This window comes from Suillus bovinus (assembly GCF_016758785.1).
Source record: "Suillus bovinus strain UH-Sbo-P2 chromosome Unknown EDB93scaffold_29, whole genome shotgun sequence".
Lineage (NCBI taxonomy): Eukaryota > Fungi > Basidiomycota > Agaricomycetes > Boletales > Suillaceae > Suillus > Suillus bovinus.
The window spans coordinates 155,922-174,032 of NW_024542085.1; the positions used below are offsets into that span (position 1 = coordinate 155,922).

An 18,111-nucleotide genomic window follows, 5' to 3' on the forward strand; every position below is an offset into this window, starting at 1 on the left:
CCCATCTTCTTATTTTATTGACTCGTTTTGTCAAAGGTACACCATATCACTCCAACCCCTGTATAGGATGGAGAACATTACTTCCCCATCCGTGATCGTACCTCTGTTCCCTGGTCAAGGATCTTCATCCGCCGCCATAGCATTGGCTATTCAGCAGGCCCTCCGTGACATTCGTTCACCATCCGGCCAATTGCTGTTGGCTTCATGCCACGAGGCTTTTCATGCAGAGGTCTTGAAGCTGACACTAGATGAGCTCAACGAAACCCGTATTTCAATCGCCGATTTCCAGGAAGCCACCTCGCTTCTATCATCATCGAGTCTTTACCAGAACAACCCCGTCATTTCCAGCATCTCACTCTTCCTCTTCCAAGCTCTGAGATATCTCGCACACTTCTCGGGCTCACCAGCGGAACAAAATGGCCGCAGTACCTTTGCAGATAATGCCGATCACAGTCTTGGAGTGACCGGCTTCTCATCTGGAATAATCACCGCATGCGTCGTAGGAGCTTCCAACAGTGTGCTTACGTTCATGGCGCATGCAGTAGAGGCATTTCGCCTTGCATTTTGGATCGGCGTACGATCTATGCAGTATAGAAACAAAGAGCTTCAATCTGTTTCAGGCTTTCCTGATGCAGGACTCCCTTGGACCGTCGTTTGTATCGGCTTGAGTAAAGCCGATGTCTTGGGCTCCATTTCCGATTTCGAAACCCAGGTGAGAGGATTTTTCATATCGGTGACCTTCAAGAAAAGCTAAACAAGGACTATCAGAACGATTGCATTTCTTCCCTTCACCTGACGGCTATTTTAGATACACACCACGTCACCGTGTCGGGTCGCCCTGATATCCTACAGCGTTTCTCGTCCTCAATTTCTATTTCCAAATCTTGCACCATCCATCCAACAACCGTAGATGCTTTATACCATGCACAAGTCCTCCACAATATCCACGCCCAAGTCATAGCTGACGTCAAGAAACATTCGATTCGCTTCCCTGAGTTCTCCAACCTTAAATATCCCGTGTTTTCGACCGTCTCCGGCAAGCCTTTGTTGCCGAGCTCCGAAGGCTCTCTTGTTGACGCAGTCCTCGACATGATAATCGTGTCTCCCGTAGACTGGCTGTCCGTGGTACAGGGGCTTGGAAGTGCGGTCCCGACCGATGCTCCCCCACAAGTATTAAACTTCGGCCCTAGCTCTGGTCTTCTCCGAATGCTGGAGAAATCACTCTCAACCAAGAAAGTCACTTGTACCGATGTGGCTGTTTCCAATTCCAGCAGCCCTGACGGTCCGGCCGGGAACAATTTCAAACAAGAGCCGGTAGCAATCGTCGGAATGGCACTTCGCTTGCCTGGTGGTGCAAGAACTTCGAATGAGCTTTGGGAACTTCTTGAACGAGGAATCAATACCATTTCTGAGGTCTGCTTTTTTTTGTGTTCCGTGGTATATTCCATATTGAACTTTTCTTGTTATAGATTCCAGGAGACCGTTTTGAAGTAGAGCGCTATACATCCGCCAATGCTAAAAGTGGCCGGGGGATGAAGGCTCATACTGCAAATTTTATAGATTGTCCTGATGAGTTCGACTATAAACATTTCAAGGTATCGCCCAGAGAAGCCAGGAGCATGGATCCGCAGCAAAGGCTTCTTCTGCACACTGCTCATGATGCCCTTGAAAGTGCTGGTTATGTTCCAGATGCTACTCCGTCTTTCCAGCGCGACAGTTTTGGTTGTTTTATCGGCACCGCTACCCATGATTACGCAGATAATTTACGGGAGAATATCGACGTGCATTACAGCACAGGTGTGCAGCCTTCTTCTCGATGCATTACTTATTCTGACAAATATTCAGGAACCCTGAAGGCTTTCCTTAGTGGTCGCATATCATACGCAATGCAGCTTGGAGGCCCTTCCATGACTATTGATACTGCTTGTTCATCGTCAATTGTCTGTATCCACCAAGCCTGTCGTTCACTCACGAATGGGGACTGCAATGCTGCAATTGCAGGTGGAGTCAACGTCATGTCGAGTCCGGATGTAAGCCAGACATTTCGTGTTCTCGATATCGATCCTTGACGCTAATGAATACCCCCCTGGCAGATGTTCATTGGCCTGGATCACGGGCATTTCCTCAGCCCGACCGGCCAGTGCAAATCTTTTGACGCATCAGCCGACGGCTACTCTCGATCAGAAGGATGTTCTCTCTTTGTCCTCAAACGTCTTTCAGATGCAGTTGCAGAGAACGACGACATCCTCGGTGTCATCCGCGCCATTGATCTCAATCAGAGTGGGGAGGCGCACTCAATCACCCATCCGCACGTACCTTCCCAGGTCAATCTGATGAACAGGCTCCTGAAGAACTCCGGTATCGATGCATCGCGTATCAGCGTCGTAGAAGCGCACGGTACTGGCACCCAGGCTGGCGATTTTGCCGAGCTCCAGAGCATCCGCGCCGTTCTTTGCCGTGCGCGCGATAGCGCAAACCCCCTTCATGTCACTTCGATCAAAGCTAACATCGGTCACTTGGAGGCTGCTTCTGGTGCTGCTGGACTCGCCAAAATTTTGCTCATGTTCCAACACGAAACAATTCCTGCTCAAGTCTCCCTCAAGGTATTGAACCCGCGTATCACACCCCTATCTCAGGATAATACCGTCATCGACACGGTTCCCACGCCATGGGTGCGCGGATCGTCGCCCCGCATGGCGCTGCTCAACAACTTTGGAGCATCAGGTTCAAATGGAGCTCTCATAGTGGAGGATCATCCAAAACAAACTAAAGCTCCAGCTAGTGGCACATCTTACGTCTTTGGTATCTCTGCCAAAACTCGCGAGGTTCTCGAAACTCTCCGCTCTCACTACTTTGAATGGCTTCACGACGCCAGAAATCGCTGGATTCCGATGAGCGACATCGCATACACTGCCACCGCAAGAAGACAGCTGCACCCTTTTAGGATTTCGGTCGACGTAGGGAACAAGGGACAACTCGTTCAGGCTCTTGCAAGCGCTGAAGTGACTCATGTTGAGGGAACTTTCGGTCAAATCGTCTTTGTCTTCTCTGGACAAGGCAGCTATTACCGTGGAATGGGGAAGCTCCTCTATACAAGCTCTCCGGTCTTCCGACGCTGCATTGACAGATGCCACCGATACCTTGTGTCCAAAGGATTTGCAGACATCCTTCCAAGTATCATTGGAGGGAACACGGATAGTGGGTCAGATGAAATGGAAGAGTTCGAAGCGTCTCAAACTTCTACGATGGCGTTGGAAGTCGCGTTGGCGAAATTATGGATACATTGGGGTTTGACGCCTTCTGCAGTCGTTGGGCACAGGTGAGAATTATTCCAATACGTAAATGGCCGATACCTAACGTTATCTTACTAGTCTTGGAGAATACGCTGCTCTGGTCATTGCAGAGGTGATCTCGCTCGAGGCAGCCTTGTTTTTGGTTGCATCCCGCGCTCGTCTCACATGGCGTGGCTGCGTGCCGGGTGCAACAGGCATGTTGGCTATCAGGCTCGGAGAGCAACAAATCAATACCGTCCTGAAATCCGGGTCATACTCGGATCTCTCCGTCGCTTGCGTAAACAGCGATCGTGCCTGTGTCGTTTCCGGCCCGCTATCTCAGCTGCAAGCTCTGACAAAGGAGTTGGCGACTACCGGTGGCAAGGCCCGTCTCCTGGACGTTCCGTATGGATATCACAGCAAAGCAATGGACCCAGTTCTGGATGAGCTTACTCAACTCGCACGCACTGTACCCTTGTCCTCACCAAAGGTGTCCGTTTGTTCTACCGTTCTCGCCCGAGTCGTTCCCGCAGGAGACACTTCGACCTTCGACGCAACCTATTTCGCTTCGCATTTCCGCCAGCCTGTTCTTTTTTCCCCAACTGTTGATGTCCTGTACAAGGATCCCTCGCTCTCACAGGTAGATGCCTGGATCGAGATGGGACCCCAAGCGTCATGCTTGTTGATGGTACGGGCTTGCGCATCTGCTCCCAGCGATGCGGTGCTATTGCCTTCGTTGAGCAAAAACGACGACGCCACTCTTACGTCCAGCCTGTCCCAGCTCTACAGAACCAGTGCTCCTTTGAACTGGCGTAATGTCTTTGCGGAGTTGTCTCCAGCTACATGCGCTGATCTGCCACCATACCCGCTCGAGAGGAACAAGATTTGGGTGCCGTACAAGGAGCCTTTTTTTGAACCTCTTTCGTCACCTCAAACCGTGGCACCAGCACGAAGCGCAGCGCCGACAAAAACCATAGCACCAGCACCAGCACCTACACGAAGCGCGGCACCAGCACCAGTACGAAGCACAGCACCACAACAAATCATCCCGAAAGCTGATATGATATCTGAATACACCATGCTTGGGTGGTGGGTACAGCGCCCATCGCGCGAGAACGGCAACTCCGCCAGTTTCGACACTCCCATCGAAGTTCTAGGTCCGTTCATTGAAGGACACAAGGTTGCAGGGCACTACCTATGCCCAGCATCAATCTACCTTGAACAAGTCATTTCGGGTGCAGATCTTTCACGGCGCCATTTGAACCTCGACTTCGGGAAGAGTTTCCCTGTCCTCCGAGGGGTCACTTTTGCGAAACCACTTGTTTACCATCCCCAGGTCAAGCGCGTTGTCCGTACGCATGTCACCATTCAGCAAGATGGTACCGGTTCCTTCAATGTGACATCCAGGCTGCAATCTTCTTCGGATGAATCTGTTCACGTCCGCGGAGAAATACGTTTCCAATCCACCAAGGATGTCGCTGCCAGTCTCGACAATGAATTCAGCCTCATGCCCAAACTTAGTGTCTCGGAGATTGGTTCACGGAAGGAGGGTCAAGCAGAAGTCTTCAACACTCGAACCCTATATGAAGTCGTCTTCCCTCGTGTCGTTGAATACTCCTCAAAGTATCACACGATCCAGTCCTTGACTGCCAGCGCGAATGGAATGGATGGTATAGCACAAGTCAAGCTTCCAGATGCCCCACGACACTCCTTCGCCGCTCATCCCGTCTTCGCCGACACCCTCCTCCATTCCGTTGGATTCTTGGCAAATACGCAAGGCGACATCGGCGATGCTTATATCTGCAGCGAGGTCGGGTCATTCCAGATGCTCTCCGAGTTCATCGACCACGCACAAACATACACTCTTCATTGTCGCGGGCAGTGGACGTCGTTTGAGAACATCGTACTCGCTGAGGCTTATGCTGTCCAAGACCAAGAACCTCGCCGTGTTGTTGCGCTCATGAAAGGCATTCAATTCAAGCGTGTGCGTATGGGCGGTCTTGCTCTAGCGTTGAAAAGTGCAGCAGACTCTGGCCCTGCGCAGACACGAAACCGAACTGATTCAACCAGCACGCAAGGGGATGTGCAGACAAGCAACTCTGGTAATTCCAGCAGACCATCTTCGCCGGAAACCTTAGTGTCTGAAGATGACGTATCCATCCGCATCAAAGATGTCATGGCGCAAGTGCTTGGCCTTCCGGCTGGCGACATACAAGATCATTCTGACTTCAAATCGCTCGGCCTTGACTCTCTCAGTTCATTAGAAGCTCTGCACGCGCTCAAAACCGATCTTAAGGTTGACCTTCCTCACGACGCATTCGATTCATATTCCACAATCGCATCCTTGACCGCTTTTATCGATAAATCACCTTCTCCCAAGAGGTCGTTGGAAAAACCCCAGTCGTCGCCAGCTAGATCCGTTGCGTCGACGGTAACAGTGTCCGGTGATGACAGACGCACCCGCATCAGAGATGTTATCGCAGGTGTACTCGGCCTTCCGACTTCTGATATAGAAGATGACTCCGACTTCAAATCGCTCGGCCTCGACTCCCTCAGCTCATTAGAGGCTCTACACGCGCTCAAAACTGAACTCAATGTCGACCTTCCTCACGATGCATTCGAATCTCATTCCACAATCACATCCTTGAACGCTTTTTTTGATAAATCCTCCCCTGAGAAGTCCATAGAAAGAACTCCCCAGAAGTCATCGGAAAGATCACATTCTCCGCCAGCTAGATCCGTGGAGTCGACAGAAACGGTGTCTGATGGTGACAGATGCATGCGCATGAGAGGTATCATCGCAGAGGTGCTCGGTCTTCCAGTTTCCGATGTAGAAGAGGACTCCGACTTCAAATCCCTCGGCCTTGACTCCCTCAGTTCATTAGAGGCACTGCATGCACTCAAAACCGACCTCAATATCGACCTCCCGCACGATGCATTCGAGTCCCATTCCAGCATCGCTTCCTTGAACGCTTTTCTTGATAAATCCTCCTCCCCCAAGAAAGCCTCGGGAAGATCGTCGACGAGAACATTACAACCCGCATCGTTTGATACTCGCATGTCACGAATTCAATCCAGCAAGGACGAAAACGCTGCCCCGCTACTTCTGATTCACGATGGCAGCGGCTTGATAAATCATTATAGTCGTCTGGCGCCGTTACATCGGGACGTCTTTGCCCTCTCCAATCCATGTCTGATTACCGGTGGGAAATGGGAGAGCGTTGAGCAGATAGCACAGTCTTATGCCAACGTCGTTCTGGCTGCGAAAACAGAGCAGATCATTATTGGCGGTAAGCAGTCATCATTGTTCAGCAGAACTTTATTAACGGCGCAATACAGGATGGTCATTTGGTGGCGTAGTGGCATTCGAGGCCGCTAAGAGGCTCCTTCAGAATGGCATTCGTGTCCGTGGCATCGTTCTCATCGACGCTCCTTGTCCTGGCAAACATGTACCCCTTTCATCATCTGTCATAGACCACGTCACGAATTCGCACTCTCAAGGCATTGATCCAGGAACCGTCAGTCTTATCGCGGAACAATTCAAAGAAAGCACACGACTCCTTTCCTTCTACAAACCATCTCTCGAAGGAAAGCTTGAAATTCCGATAGTCCTGCTTCGCTCGTCTGAGGGGTATGCTCCTCCGGGTTTGAACGTTCCTGACTGGTTGCAACATCGTGGAAGCGACAATGCCGTCGTTGGCGAATGGGAAGCCCTCGCACGGTCTCCTGTAAAGACTTGGTCAATTCCTGGCGACCATTTCGCACCTTTCACTCCCGAGAACGTAAGCGCTTGATACGTCATGAAAAGCACAATCAATTTACACTCAATTATGTAGATCGAACAAACATCTCAGCAGCTCAAGGATGCGTGTCAGTTTGTGGAAAGGCTATAGAGGACATCCTGCGCTTTTGATTCCATTTGCTTTGCTTGCTTCATACCATGTTAGATTTTTTTTGATTTCACTCGCCCTGCTTGCTCCATACCACGTTGCATTATTTTGTTTGTGCATAGATAGATTTCTTTTCTTTTCCCGCCTCCTGCTTGCATCTCATAAATTCTATTATCATTGCTCATGCCCCTGCATCTCTGTATCTATATGGCCAGTTGACCGTCACGCGACTGCAATTTCGGTCTTCCGTCTAATCAATGCAATTCAATTTTAACCGCAGGTTCAGAGGCAATGGAGTTGATAGCTTTGTTGGATAATCTTTTATCTGAAAATTCGCTCTTCTGCGTGGACGTGATTTAAATGAGACTTCCTGGAAAAGATCCAATGAGAAGCTTAACGGGCTCGTCTAATATCACATATCCTCCATAGATTGAATATTGTGCAGAGGGTTCTCAAGTCCATAAGAAACTTCAGCGTCAGATACAGGAGGGAGAACATGAACGATCTCTTGAACGGGGCGAGAACAACTCAGTTATCCATGAATTGCCAATGATACAGAAATGAAAGTGAAAATGCATAAAACATGATGAGATGTGTACACAAGTGATACGGAGATGATGGATATTACAAAGTTACCGCCAACAGACCTCAAAAAAGTTACAATGGTATGTTCTCCTTGCTCGACAAAACGTTTTTGTCTGCCAGTAGATTCTCCGACCTCGTGCCTCCGGACTTATGCCTCACAGACTCCATCTCGAAACTTACATCGTCCATGATACACCACTCATCCTCGGGCATTTGATCCAGAAGACTTGGCTGTGCCCTCAGACTGCTAAAATCAACACGGACGGGGGAGCATTCTGCATCTTCCATAATTGCAGGCGTCACGTTTGCAGCTCGGCTCTGTTGACGTTCAGCGAATGATGCTGATGCACCTCCCGGCGTCGGTTTTGCAGGCTTGAGTTTGGAAGGCAATGCGTTGCTATAACCAAGGCCCAGCGAATCGAATTTGCTGACGAAAGATGTAAGAGCACGACGTTCCTCCTCAAGCTTTACCCTTAGCTGTATCCAGATCTTAGCACCATAAAAGAAAGTATACTAACACGCATGAGCTCACCTTCTTTTCTTTATCCAGCTGCCTGACAAGTTCGGCCGCCCAAGCCTCCTTTTCTTCTCGCTTCTTTACTTCCTCTTCAAGTTTACCGACCCACTCCTTCTCAACGTCCTCTCTGACCGCTCTTAGAGGCTCCCCTAGGTTGTCCTCATACCCACGTACTACAATTTCAAGTTCACGGATCGTCTTCGCTTGCTCAGCAATGAGCTTATCTTTCTCGGTTTCTGAAGCGTCCGGTGGAAGTTCTGGGCGAGAAAGGAGAGCAGTTTCTAGGGAAAGAATTTGAGTCGATTGTGACTCGAGTTGAAGGCGAGCCGCAAGAAGCTCTTGTTGAAGCTGTCATGAATCGGTGAGATAGAATGGTATAACTGTACCGAGCGTACAAACCTGGTATGGTGACATATCAAAATCAACTTTGGATGGGCTGGCAGGACGTGATTCATCTCCTTTGCTTTCATCAACCGTTTGAGAGGTCAGAATGAGTTTCGTAAGCTGCTGGATTCGAGCGTTGAGGTCCTTCATCGCTTTTGATTCATCAATTTGCTGTGTCAAAAATCAGTCAGTTAAGAATTATATTTATGTAGCGAGAGACATTACCTCGCGTGCTGAGAGCCTGCGAGTTCGAGCAGGCGCATCTGCTTCTCGTTCTGAAAGCTTATTCTTGAGCTCCTCAATCTCTTTCCTGTATCTTTCTATCAAGGCATCAGTATCGACAATCACTTTCTTCTTCGCGTTAAGCTAGGAGCCCGAGGAATCAGCATCCTAGGAGCAATATACAGTAACAATACAACGAACCTGCACTCGTTTAATCCTCTGAGCGAACAAAAGCGTACTCGTGCTTTCTGCCACGGCATTTGCATCGGGATTGATAGTACATATGACCGAGATTCGAGCATCTCCTGATAGTGAAGGCTGAAGCAGCCGTGTTAGTTTGGAGTTACGATAGGGTACGTGGTCACTGAGAAAGACAGTTTGATTATTCCAAGTATGGCAGAGGATGATGTCTCTGACTTTTTATTCTTTGCAGCATTCTCTGCTAGAGTACCAATGACGCTTCCAAGTGTCAGCAAGCTGGTGTTGATGTACTTGCCCTCTCTGGTTCTCTCTTTATCCGAAGTGGCTTTTTCGGAACCAGCAAGATCAATCAGGCTCTGGATGATGATATTCAAAAAACCCACTGAGACAGAGAAATGAAGCCCACCAGCACCGAGGTTTGCACGCTCCTTCCTCCGATGGTCTGTAGTCGAGGACCGCCAGGTGTCGGTGGGCGCGTACCGGGAGTTTGACGGCCGCTTGGTGTCTCGCTCCTTTTCTCTCCCCGTTCCCTGCTCTCCACTACAAGTCGGAACACGCTGTGGCTTCGACTACTCCGCTCATTCCAGTCTGTGCTAGCCGTCCTTCTATTCCTTTCTCCTCGCTCAAGGACTTCTTTGACGCTCTTCAAACTTGTCACCACTTCCTCTCGAAGTGGCACGAGAATACCCGAACCCTGAATTTGAACTGGCTGAGCAGCAGACATTGAAGGTGGTGCGAGCAGGTCATATATCGTTTCATTGTAAATTTCGAGGTAAGAGCACCGAAGAAGATATTCGCGAGTGGGTGTGCGGCGGATGTAAGCAAACACATCCTTCATTGCACGTGGTATTATGCCTGGTTGATCTTCGGTCCCAGACTAAGTGAAACCATGAGCAAATTCAATAGTGGATGCAAAGGCGCGGTCTCACAAGAGTAAATGTTTTCCCGCTGGCTGTTTGACCATAGGCGAAAATAATAGAATTGTAGCCGTCCATGGCAGCGCAGACATGGCCGCGAGCGACAGCATTGTAGACTGGCCTATTCTCAGAGCCAGTAATAACTTCATCAAAATTAAACTCTGGTGGTGTGGTGGCAGTCGACTTGGCGTATTGAGGTAAAAGTTTTATGGTGCGTTGTGCGCTATGATCCCATGCGGCATGCGCAGAGGTAGTAGGGCGAATTCTGTGTATTGGTATGATTTCAGGATGTGTCGAAAATAAGCCAAAGGAGCAAAATAACCTTATAGATACAAGAACCTTATCTTCCTTTCCGTAGTTAGGTCCAGGGATCGCGGCCTCGTCGATGTCTCCTGAAACATCACCGGGCTCGACAGTCTGAAAATCGACTAGTGCATCTTCTGGATCAATCCGACTAACATCCATCTCACTCGTGGTTATGTGGGAGGTAGGAGTCTGACTCCTTGGAGTTCCAGGTGTGCGAGGGCGAGCTCCTTCGAAGGACTTCTTTGCTGGAGTTGCAGGCACAGCTGCAAGGGACGACTTGGTCGCAGCAGTAGTCCGCAGTCGGGACTCAGAAGATAAAGCTGCCTTAAATTTCTTTGCTGTCGAACCAAGAACGCTACTAGTCTTTATTGCAGAGGGAAGTTCACTGCTGGATGCAAAGGAAAGCGGACGTTTGGGTGTGAAGGGTATTGATCGTGTGAGCTTGCTGGGTGCCGGTGTGGATGCCATCGTTGGTATGTATCTTGCGGTCGTCGTCGTCGTCAATAAAGATGCGAAGTATTTATCTGCAGATCGATGCGGCAAGCCGCAGACGTAAGTTGTTCAACCCTGGGAATGGAAACGCGTACTATCATAGTCACATGCTAGGTGGGACGCGTTGTACCACGTGACTTGACAAAGTGCTCATCGCTTCCGTGAGCGGAGATGGCCTTTATATTCATATCCATGAATTGGCACGACTCTATCGGCCTGCCTAATTACTAGCTGGTTTTCGCAATTCATGGATCACATGTGCTACTCAAGTACAATCGTCTGTCCAATTCGTCGGTAGTCTCCTTTCCAGCGTTGAGCATACATACAGTTCCACTCTTTCGTGCTTCTGGCAAAGTCAAAGTCAATATTTCACTCCACGTACTTGTTGTGCTTCTTGTGCCAGCTCTCAATGGAATCGCTGGGATAATCTTCAAACACCTTCTTCCTTCCCTCTGGAAGGCGCACATACTCAGGCTTTGAATTCGTTTTCAGAACAACCTTTGAAACCCGCATATCAGAAACTGCACTTGAGTGGCTAAAACACTTACAATCTCATCAGGCGCCTCAAGTTCTGGGGAGTCAATGACCGATGCAAATGGATGCAAAAGTTCAGACCTTCATGTCAATATATCACGACACAAAATTCAACACAGGAATATCGCTCAAGTGCTCACCAGGTTTTGTCATAAAGCCATAGCATAGAAGAGCACTTCATGCAAAAATTGCGCTCAGAAGTGGTGTTATGCTCTTTTTGAGTATCTCTATCCATCACAGCGTTATACACTCTGATTTTCATACTCAACAAGGACATACGGGAAGTTTCGTTGAACTACGTACCTGATGTATTCTTTACCTTGTGTGATAATCAAGGTTTTTGAATGTGCGCCAAGGTTGATCGAGCCACCAACACCACCTACTTTGCGGCAAATGGAACATACACATAGCTTTCAACATTCATAGTCAAGAAAGATGCTAGTGGTTTAAGTTGTGGTGACATGCACACCTGATATGGGACAGGAGTACTGCTTTCCACTGTAAATCGCACAGTACCACAATGACAACTTCCTTTAAGTGTAACTGGCATGGCGTCAGCTCGGGAGCATCAGATTAGCCCCTGAGTGGGAAAACAGCTGTTTGAGCTCCGCTCGAAATACTATATATAGGCATCATTAACCTTCGTAGAGGCTAGCCACGCTGGTCGTTTTGCAGAATTTCCATTATCAAGGACTCTACGAGTCTTTGTTTACCTTCGAGAACGAACCCGCTATTAAAGGTGTCGCGGTGCCATTTGGAGGCCGTGCCATGCTGAATTTTCTGGGACATCTAAAATCATCTGTCTTTAACCAATCCTTATTCTTACATATCGTGAGTCTTTCATGTTTTTGTCCTTCATGGTGCCTATGCATTTCGTCCATGATCTTAAAAGGCTTCTTGTTTACGACCTGCCCAACAAGCAGGACATGATATCATTATACTTACGTCTGAGACTACCTCATCTTATTCATCTACTTCGATCACTGATTGCATCTATCTTGTAGATGCTTCAAGTCGACTGCTGTTGGTGGTACGCTATTCAGGATTCAAATAAAATAGTTTTATATCCTCCACAGATTCAGTATAGTACCTGCACAATAATTCCCTGCCAGCCAGCCAATATTGTGTGAACCTGACAATTAATAATGCCAGTGCGTGAACGTTCATATGACATAGCCCCGGCACTTAGCCGATCGGAAAAACGGGCGTTTACAATGTTTGAGCTCCGCTTGAAATACCTATATATAAGCAGTGCCATTCCTTCTTGTTCCCACAAGAAGGCTTGCCACGCTGGTCGTTTTTCAGAATTTCTACTGTCGACTCAGTGCCATGGACTCTACGAGTCTTTGTTTACCTTCGAGAGCAAACCCACTATAGGAAGTGTCGCGGTGCCATTCTGAGACCGTGGCATGTCGATTTTTCTCTGGGACATCCAAATATCTTCATCTTTCTCCAATCCTGGTTCTTACATATTGTGAGTTTTTTTTTTTTTTTTTTTTTTTTTTTACTTATCTGGCCTTCATATTGCACACGCATTTTGTCCATGATCTTAAAAATGTACTGATTTTAATGAATACTGACCTGCCCGACAAGCAGGACATGACCTCACCACGTTTTTTCTGAGACTACCTTTGTTCCATTCTAATCTTATCCATCACTTCGATCACTGATTCCATCCATCTTGCAGGTGCTTCATGGTTGAGTGCTCTTGGTGATTTTCCTCGTTCATGTACATTATGATATAGGATTTAAATAAAATAATTCCATATCCTCCAAACATGATATCGAGTATGGTGCATGCACAATTGAAGTGAGTATCGAATGTTAGAGCGAACGCTACCAGATAGGGATCTGGCCAAGTAAGAGTCAAACTAAGCCGCTCATTTCCACAGTGCCGAACCCAGTCTCCATTACCCCTTCTACGGTAACGGGGCTATCTCCATAATTCACTGGCACTTCTAGGGCCTCCTGTCAGATTGTCGAACAATGTGGGGCAGTCGGATTTGACGAACCTCAGGTGAGCGCATAAGTGGGCCCGAGGTCAAAGTCAGACTTGTTAGGTGCTGAACTAAAAGAAAACTAGTTTTGTTCAACTAGAAAATGTGATCCAAGTGGTGATTGTGCCCCTCCGAAGCTAAACTGTGCTAGTCGTCGATGATTCGGCGTCATCCAAAGACAAGTATCTAACACTATGATCGACATCATGATCACGGTTGGGACACTCTTATACACTTGCTCCATTGTCAGCAACTTCCAATACCTGACTGATCGATGCACTGTGATCTTTGCTCAGTCAGCATTGTGTTCGCAGCATCGGGCGCTCTAGCTCAATAAAATTATATTTGCTTCCAAGTTTTGAGAAGGGGAAAACCACGGATATACATGGGTATCTGTGTGGATGCCTACAAGCCCCTCCCAGCCAACCAACGCTGTACCATGACAAGTGCTTCTTTGGGTTTGTCGAGCGGAACCTGTCATCTTGAGTCGGCATTGCAATGAAGTTGAAGGTGAGTTTGAAACTAACCATATGGCCTGCACCTTCCACAGTGGCAAACGTGAGTCCGTTCGCACTCCTAGTCTTTCCAGCAACTTTTCCATCAACCAGCCAAGACTCGAGGGGTTGCTGCCCAAACTGCCTTCTTTGCCGCTCCACTCCATGTCGAGCGTCCACGCCTGGTTACCAAGCCAGTTGCAGATCCAGTCATAAGATCCCACATATATCAATGCGTGTACGCCGCGCTCAAGAAGTGCGGCAACGTGAGGGTAGGTTGGGTGATACTCATCCATAGCCAACGAGAAAGCCTGTCCAACAGGATCACTGCAGGAGCTATAGTTACCTGTGACAGCGGCGTCCACGCCAAGTTTCTGACGCAAGGAGGGTTGGTCAAGGTAGCTCGCCATAGACCTAGCCTCAAGTTAGCTAGGCTGGTTGCACAAAAAAACTGTCGGCTCACAGCGTGATCGGGTAACACAATGTCTCCTCGATAGGTCCATCACAGACCTTGCTGAGATCGTAGGGATTCATGCCTATCATAATATAAATATGTGCATGTAGACGTTGGGAAATCATTAAATATACCAGTCGTGAAAAGAGGTGCTGATATCTCAGTGTCACAAAAGTTTGAAGCTGCTTCACAGTTCATCAAATCGAACTGGGTGATGCATGATTCTGTCAACCACTTTTGGCACCGAGGGAGCTATGGAAAGTAGATCAGCTTCCAACGGTGTCTGTCACCAATATGAAGGAACCGAACCGCTTGTTTCATACGATTACACGCACTAGAAGATATATGTATGTCAGTCAATAAATACTATGTAGTGTCGGAATTTACATACGAGATGCTCTGCACAGGAAAGACTGATGCGCCAGTGCATTGCATGTCTACATAGGCCGCCGTCATTGTGTAAAAGTCGGTCAGACCGTTGCCTGCACAAGGGATAAGCTAATGAAATTGTTTCTGGTGCGAATAGTTACCGATCATAATAGACTGAAGGTTGATTGGAGTAACACCAGCCGCAGCCAACATGGCATTCTGGTCGTAGACTGCAGCAGCGAAAACTGGAACGTAACGCCCCTTTACTTTCCCAATTAATTTCTCTCCATGGTGAAACGGTATGAACCATACGTACTCCATAAGACTCTCCGGCCATGTGGAACGCACGTCCTTTGAACTGAGTGAAATTTTCAAAGAAAATCGCGACAAACGCAGCAATATCTTGTGCAGCTTCCTCAGTAGTGCTCTTTCCAGACGGTTAATAGTGAAGTTTCATGCGACAGCCGTTCGACTTACCACAGTCTCTCCATAGTCTGCGTACGAGAAACCTACACCAATTGGCTGATCCACGAAGAAGATATTCGCATTAGAGTTCCAGGACTCGGGATGGAACACCGTGCTAGTGTCGTTCACCACTCGACAAGGTCCTAGTTCTACGTAAACGCCAAGGCTGGAGGAACACCCAGGACCTGATAAATGCGTTGGGTGAATCGCAACAGAATTATACTTAAGTAGAACCCACCACCATTGGTCCAGAAGATCACATCATCTTTGGCAGGATCGTTCCTACTCTCGAAAAAGTAGAAGAATAGATGCCTGGCCTGGATGTCGATGTACCCCGTGTAAGCACTGAAGTTTAGACACGTTATTTCATCAGTCCTAGACATCTGCAGACTGTACTCACTTCACAGTTCCATCACAGAAATCAGAAGACTTCTTAATCCGAACGCTATGGTTCGGAAATAAAGGATGGCCCAGGGTGGTGAATTGGGCCTCTGAGAGTGCGCTAAGTTGCTCAACAGGCACGAACAACCCTTCATCGTAAGGCGCTGCGAAAGACTGTGTGAACGACTTCATCGGCTGCCTTGAAGTTCCATAGTTGGGAGTGCCTAAACCAAGGAACTTCTGGGTTGTCGCACCAACTGCGAGCGCAAAACAGAGGGTGCCGAAAGCTCCCCTCTTGTTGAACATGGTGGTAGTGTAGAGTTAAGAAGCAAAAGGCTTGACGTGAGTGATTCCCACATCGTGTTCGTTTACGGGTCACCGGGCGATCACGAGACCGGTGTGGTACCCAGACCCTTCATTCCAGTGAGAAACCTATTGACGGAGTGTGGGAGATAGTGACGGTGGAAGCTTCGACTTCAATAGGCGAGTTTGAAGTATGTAGCACTCTGCTCTTCTATGACGTTCAAATTTAGGTCGATTTGACCTACAAATCCAGTCGAGTGCGATTGTACCATATTTAGCTATTTGTTATTTGCGGACAAAGAAGTATAAACATATATGGCGCGGTGCTTAAGCAGGTTGGGCCATTGACACGTACAGTTGTCCTAGTACTAACGCACTCGAACGATCTCCCTTTTCGCTTACCAGACCCTCGCTAACCATCCAACTATGTCTCCTCCAATTTCTGGTAAAAGCAAAGAATCAGGGACTGCCCGGGTTCTGGGGTCTGGTGCATCTGGTTTGTACTTTGGTTTTGGTCTGTCATGCTAGGAGAGAAGTAGCTCACTGCGTCATGGCCACTAGGTGTCGCTGAGCTGCTGGTCTTTCATCCAGTCGACACAGTAGCAAAACGGCTTATGAGCAATAAAGCCAAAGTACATTATTATTGCAAAAGTCATTCGCCGCAATTTGTTGACCACCCTTGACATCCAGGTATCCTTCTCGACGCTCTCCCCGATCGTGTTCCGTGACTACGCTACGGCTTCGTTACCCAAAAAACTTTTGTCTCTCTTCCCCGGTCTTGGGTATGCAGCAGGGTACAAAGTTTCCCAACGGATATACAAGTTCGGTGGACAGCCATGGTTCAATGAGATCATCACGCGAAATTACAAGGACGAGTTCACGAGCGTATTTGGCGAGAGAAAGGGAAAGATGATGATGCAGGCAACGGCTGGCAGGTAATTTTCATTTTCCACTGGTAAATGCAAATATGCTAATTGCTCTGCGCAGCTTGACTGGTATTGGTGAAGTTGTGGGTTATTTTTACACTAGCTTCCTGACTGGGTAGTAACGTTCTATTAGGTTCTACTTCCTTTAGACGCCTTGAAGATAAAACGACAAGTCAACCCTGAAGCGTTCCGTGGACGAGGAGTCCTTCGGATATTCATGGAGGAAGGCACTACCCTATACCGTGGATGGGGTTGGACCATGGCGCGTAATGCGCCAGGTTCATTTGCGGTGAGTCTACTTGGGTGGCCAGACTTATCGTGCTAAACTTCTGTTTCAGCTCTTCGGCGCTTCGGCGGTGACGAAGGAGTACGCCCTTGGTGTCACTGACTATTCCAAAGCCACATGGACCCAGAACTTCATTGCATCTATCGCAGGAGCTGTTGCATCGATCACAATTGCAGCACCCCTAGACACAGTGAAGACTCGTATCCAAAATGCAAATTTCGAGCAGAAGGTGCCTGGTCTGACGGTCATGAAGGACCTTATCCGAAATGAAGGCCCTACAGCATTCTTCAAGGGCTTGACCCCAAAAGTGATTATTATTTATCCTAGTTCAACTGCGTGCTAATGACTTGTGAATGCAGATTCTTGTGGTTGGACCGAAGCTGGTCTTCAGTTATACCCTCGCACAATCACTAATACCTTTCTTTGGGAAGTACGTATGAACGGTAAAACACATCCTAGTTTATGATATCTCGGTCTTGCCTGCCTTTGGATACTCTTACTGGCGCTGGACATCGGCTGCAGCCTTGATCATTTTGCTACACTGATCTAGAAACGTCGAACTAACAATAGAACACCCTTCTTACAAAAAAGGCGTCAAAGACGGGCGTGGTAGCTCTGCGTTGACCCTCAATAATTTTGCAATACTTACCTGCGGTCTCGTGTGTGCAATTCCACGTTAGCGAAAACAAAATATCACTGTGATAACTGCAAAACTGGATGTGCGAATTGAAAAAAAAAAAGATGTATGCTCTCTTTTCAGACATGAACTATGTCACCGCAGCCCAATCCTCCCTCCTAGGGGATTTTCGCTCAAAGTCCGATGGGTCATACTATACACTGACCATAAGTTCTGAGACCATCTGGATTTTGTTGTTTTTTCGGTATCATGTCTCATACGTGGTATATAGCTTAGAATGATAGAATCCTGTTGAGAGTCTTGGAAGGAGAAGTTCTGCCTCAGATATGCGGCACGTCTCGGGCCAAACACGGCAACGTGGAGCGGCCGCACCGCTGCATCATGTTGGAATTCGATTTTTCAACAGGTTCCATTCATTTGAACTACTACTTTCCCTAGACCATTACCGGCACCCTCCACTGGGCAGTACTCAGTAGCCA

At 48.1% G+C, this 18,111-nt stretch overlaps 5 protein-coding genes across 5 annotated transcripts; 2 read left to right on the forward strand and 3 right to left on the reverse strand.

Moving 5' to 3' along the window:
• Positions 1-67: 67 nt before the first annotated feature.
• Positions 68-7,437, forward strand: EDB93DRAFT_1337368 (polyketide synthase; the record flags this gene model as incomplete). The annotated part of the gene is made up of 8 exons (XM_041455362.1): positions 68-712; positions 853-1,413; positions 1,470-1,797; positions 1,846-2,030; positions 2,094-3,319; positions 3,372-6,562; positions 6,612-7,054; positions 7,109-7,437. The coding sequence occupies 8 exons, from the start codon at positions 68-70 to the stop codon at positions 7,163-7,165; spliced, it is 6,636 nt and encodes a 2,211-aa protein (XP_041307534.1). The 3' UTR covers positions 7,166-7,437.
• Positions 7,438-7,712: 275 nt separating this feature from the next.
• On the reverse strand, positions 7,713-10,854 carry EDB93DRAFT_1147163 (P-loop containing nucleoside triphosphate hydrolase protein). Its single transcript, XM_041449516.1, has 9 exons — positions 10,311-10,854; positions 10,001-10,253; positions 9,478-9,948; positions 9,288-9,427; positions 9,072-9,234; positions 8,874-9,014; positions 8,664-8,819; positions 8,280-8,612; positions 7,713-8,224 (listed from the first exon to the last, which is right to left on the reverse strand). Exons 1-9 carry the CDS (start codon positions 10,760-10,762, stop codon positions 7,820-7,822), a joined length of 2,514 nt encoding a protein of 837 aa, XP_041307535.1. The 5' UTR covers positions 10,763-10,854; the 3' UTR covers positions 7,713-7,819.
• A 109-nt stretch (positions 10,855-10,963) lies between these two features.
• Positions 10,964-11,880, reverse strand: EDB93DRAFT_1147164 (Mss4-like protein). Its single transcript, XM_041449517.1, has 5 exons — positions 11,790-11,880; positions 11,624-11,730; positions 11,461-11,571; positions 11,335-11,401; positions 10,964-11,284 (listed from the first exon to the last, which is right to left on the reverse strand). Exons 1-5 carry the CDS (start codon positions 11,868-11,870, stop codon positions 11,156-11,158), a joined length of 495 nt encoding a protein of 164 aa, XP_041307536.1. The 5' UTR covers positions 11,871-11,880; the 3' UTR covers positions 10,964-11,155.
• Positions 11,881-13,722: 1,842 nt separating this feature from the next.
• EDB93DRAFT_1240636 (Alpha/Beta hydrolase protein) lies at positions 13,723-15,672 on the reverse strand (the record flags this gene model as incomplete). The annotated part of the gene is made up of 12 exons (XM_041451785.1): positions 13,723-13,791; positions 13,845-13,956; positions 13,992-14,225; positions 14,275-14,347; positions 14,400-14,517; positions 14,575-14,599; positions 14,657-14,747; positions 14,796-14,895; positions 14,951-15,061; positions 15,112-15,284; positions 15,338-15,444; positions 15,500-15,672. The coding sequence occupies 12 exons, from the start codon at positions 15,670-15,672 to the stop codon at positions 13,723-13,725; spliced, it is 1,386 nt and encodes a 461-aa protein (XP_041307537.1).
• Positions 15,673-16,093: 421 nt separating this feature from the next.
• EDB93DRAFT_1147178 (mitochondrial carrier protein) lies at positions 16,094-17,708 on the forward strand. Its single transcript, XM_041449518.1, has 7 exons — positions 16,094-16,279; positions 16,345-16,415; positions 16,474-16,718; positions 16,771-16,792; positions 16,843-16,998; positions 17,048-17,302; positions 17,355-17,708. The coding sequence occupies exons 1-7, from the start codon at positions 16,210-16,212 to the stop codon at positions 17,433-17,435; spliced, it is 900 nt and encodes a 299-aa protein (XP_041307538.1). The 5' UTR covers positions 16,094-16,209; the 3' UTR covers positions 17,436-17,708.
• The last annotated feature ends 403 nt before the right edge of the window (positions 17,709-18,111 follow it).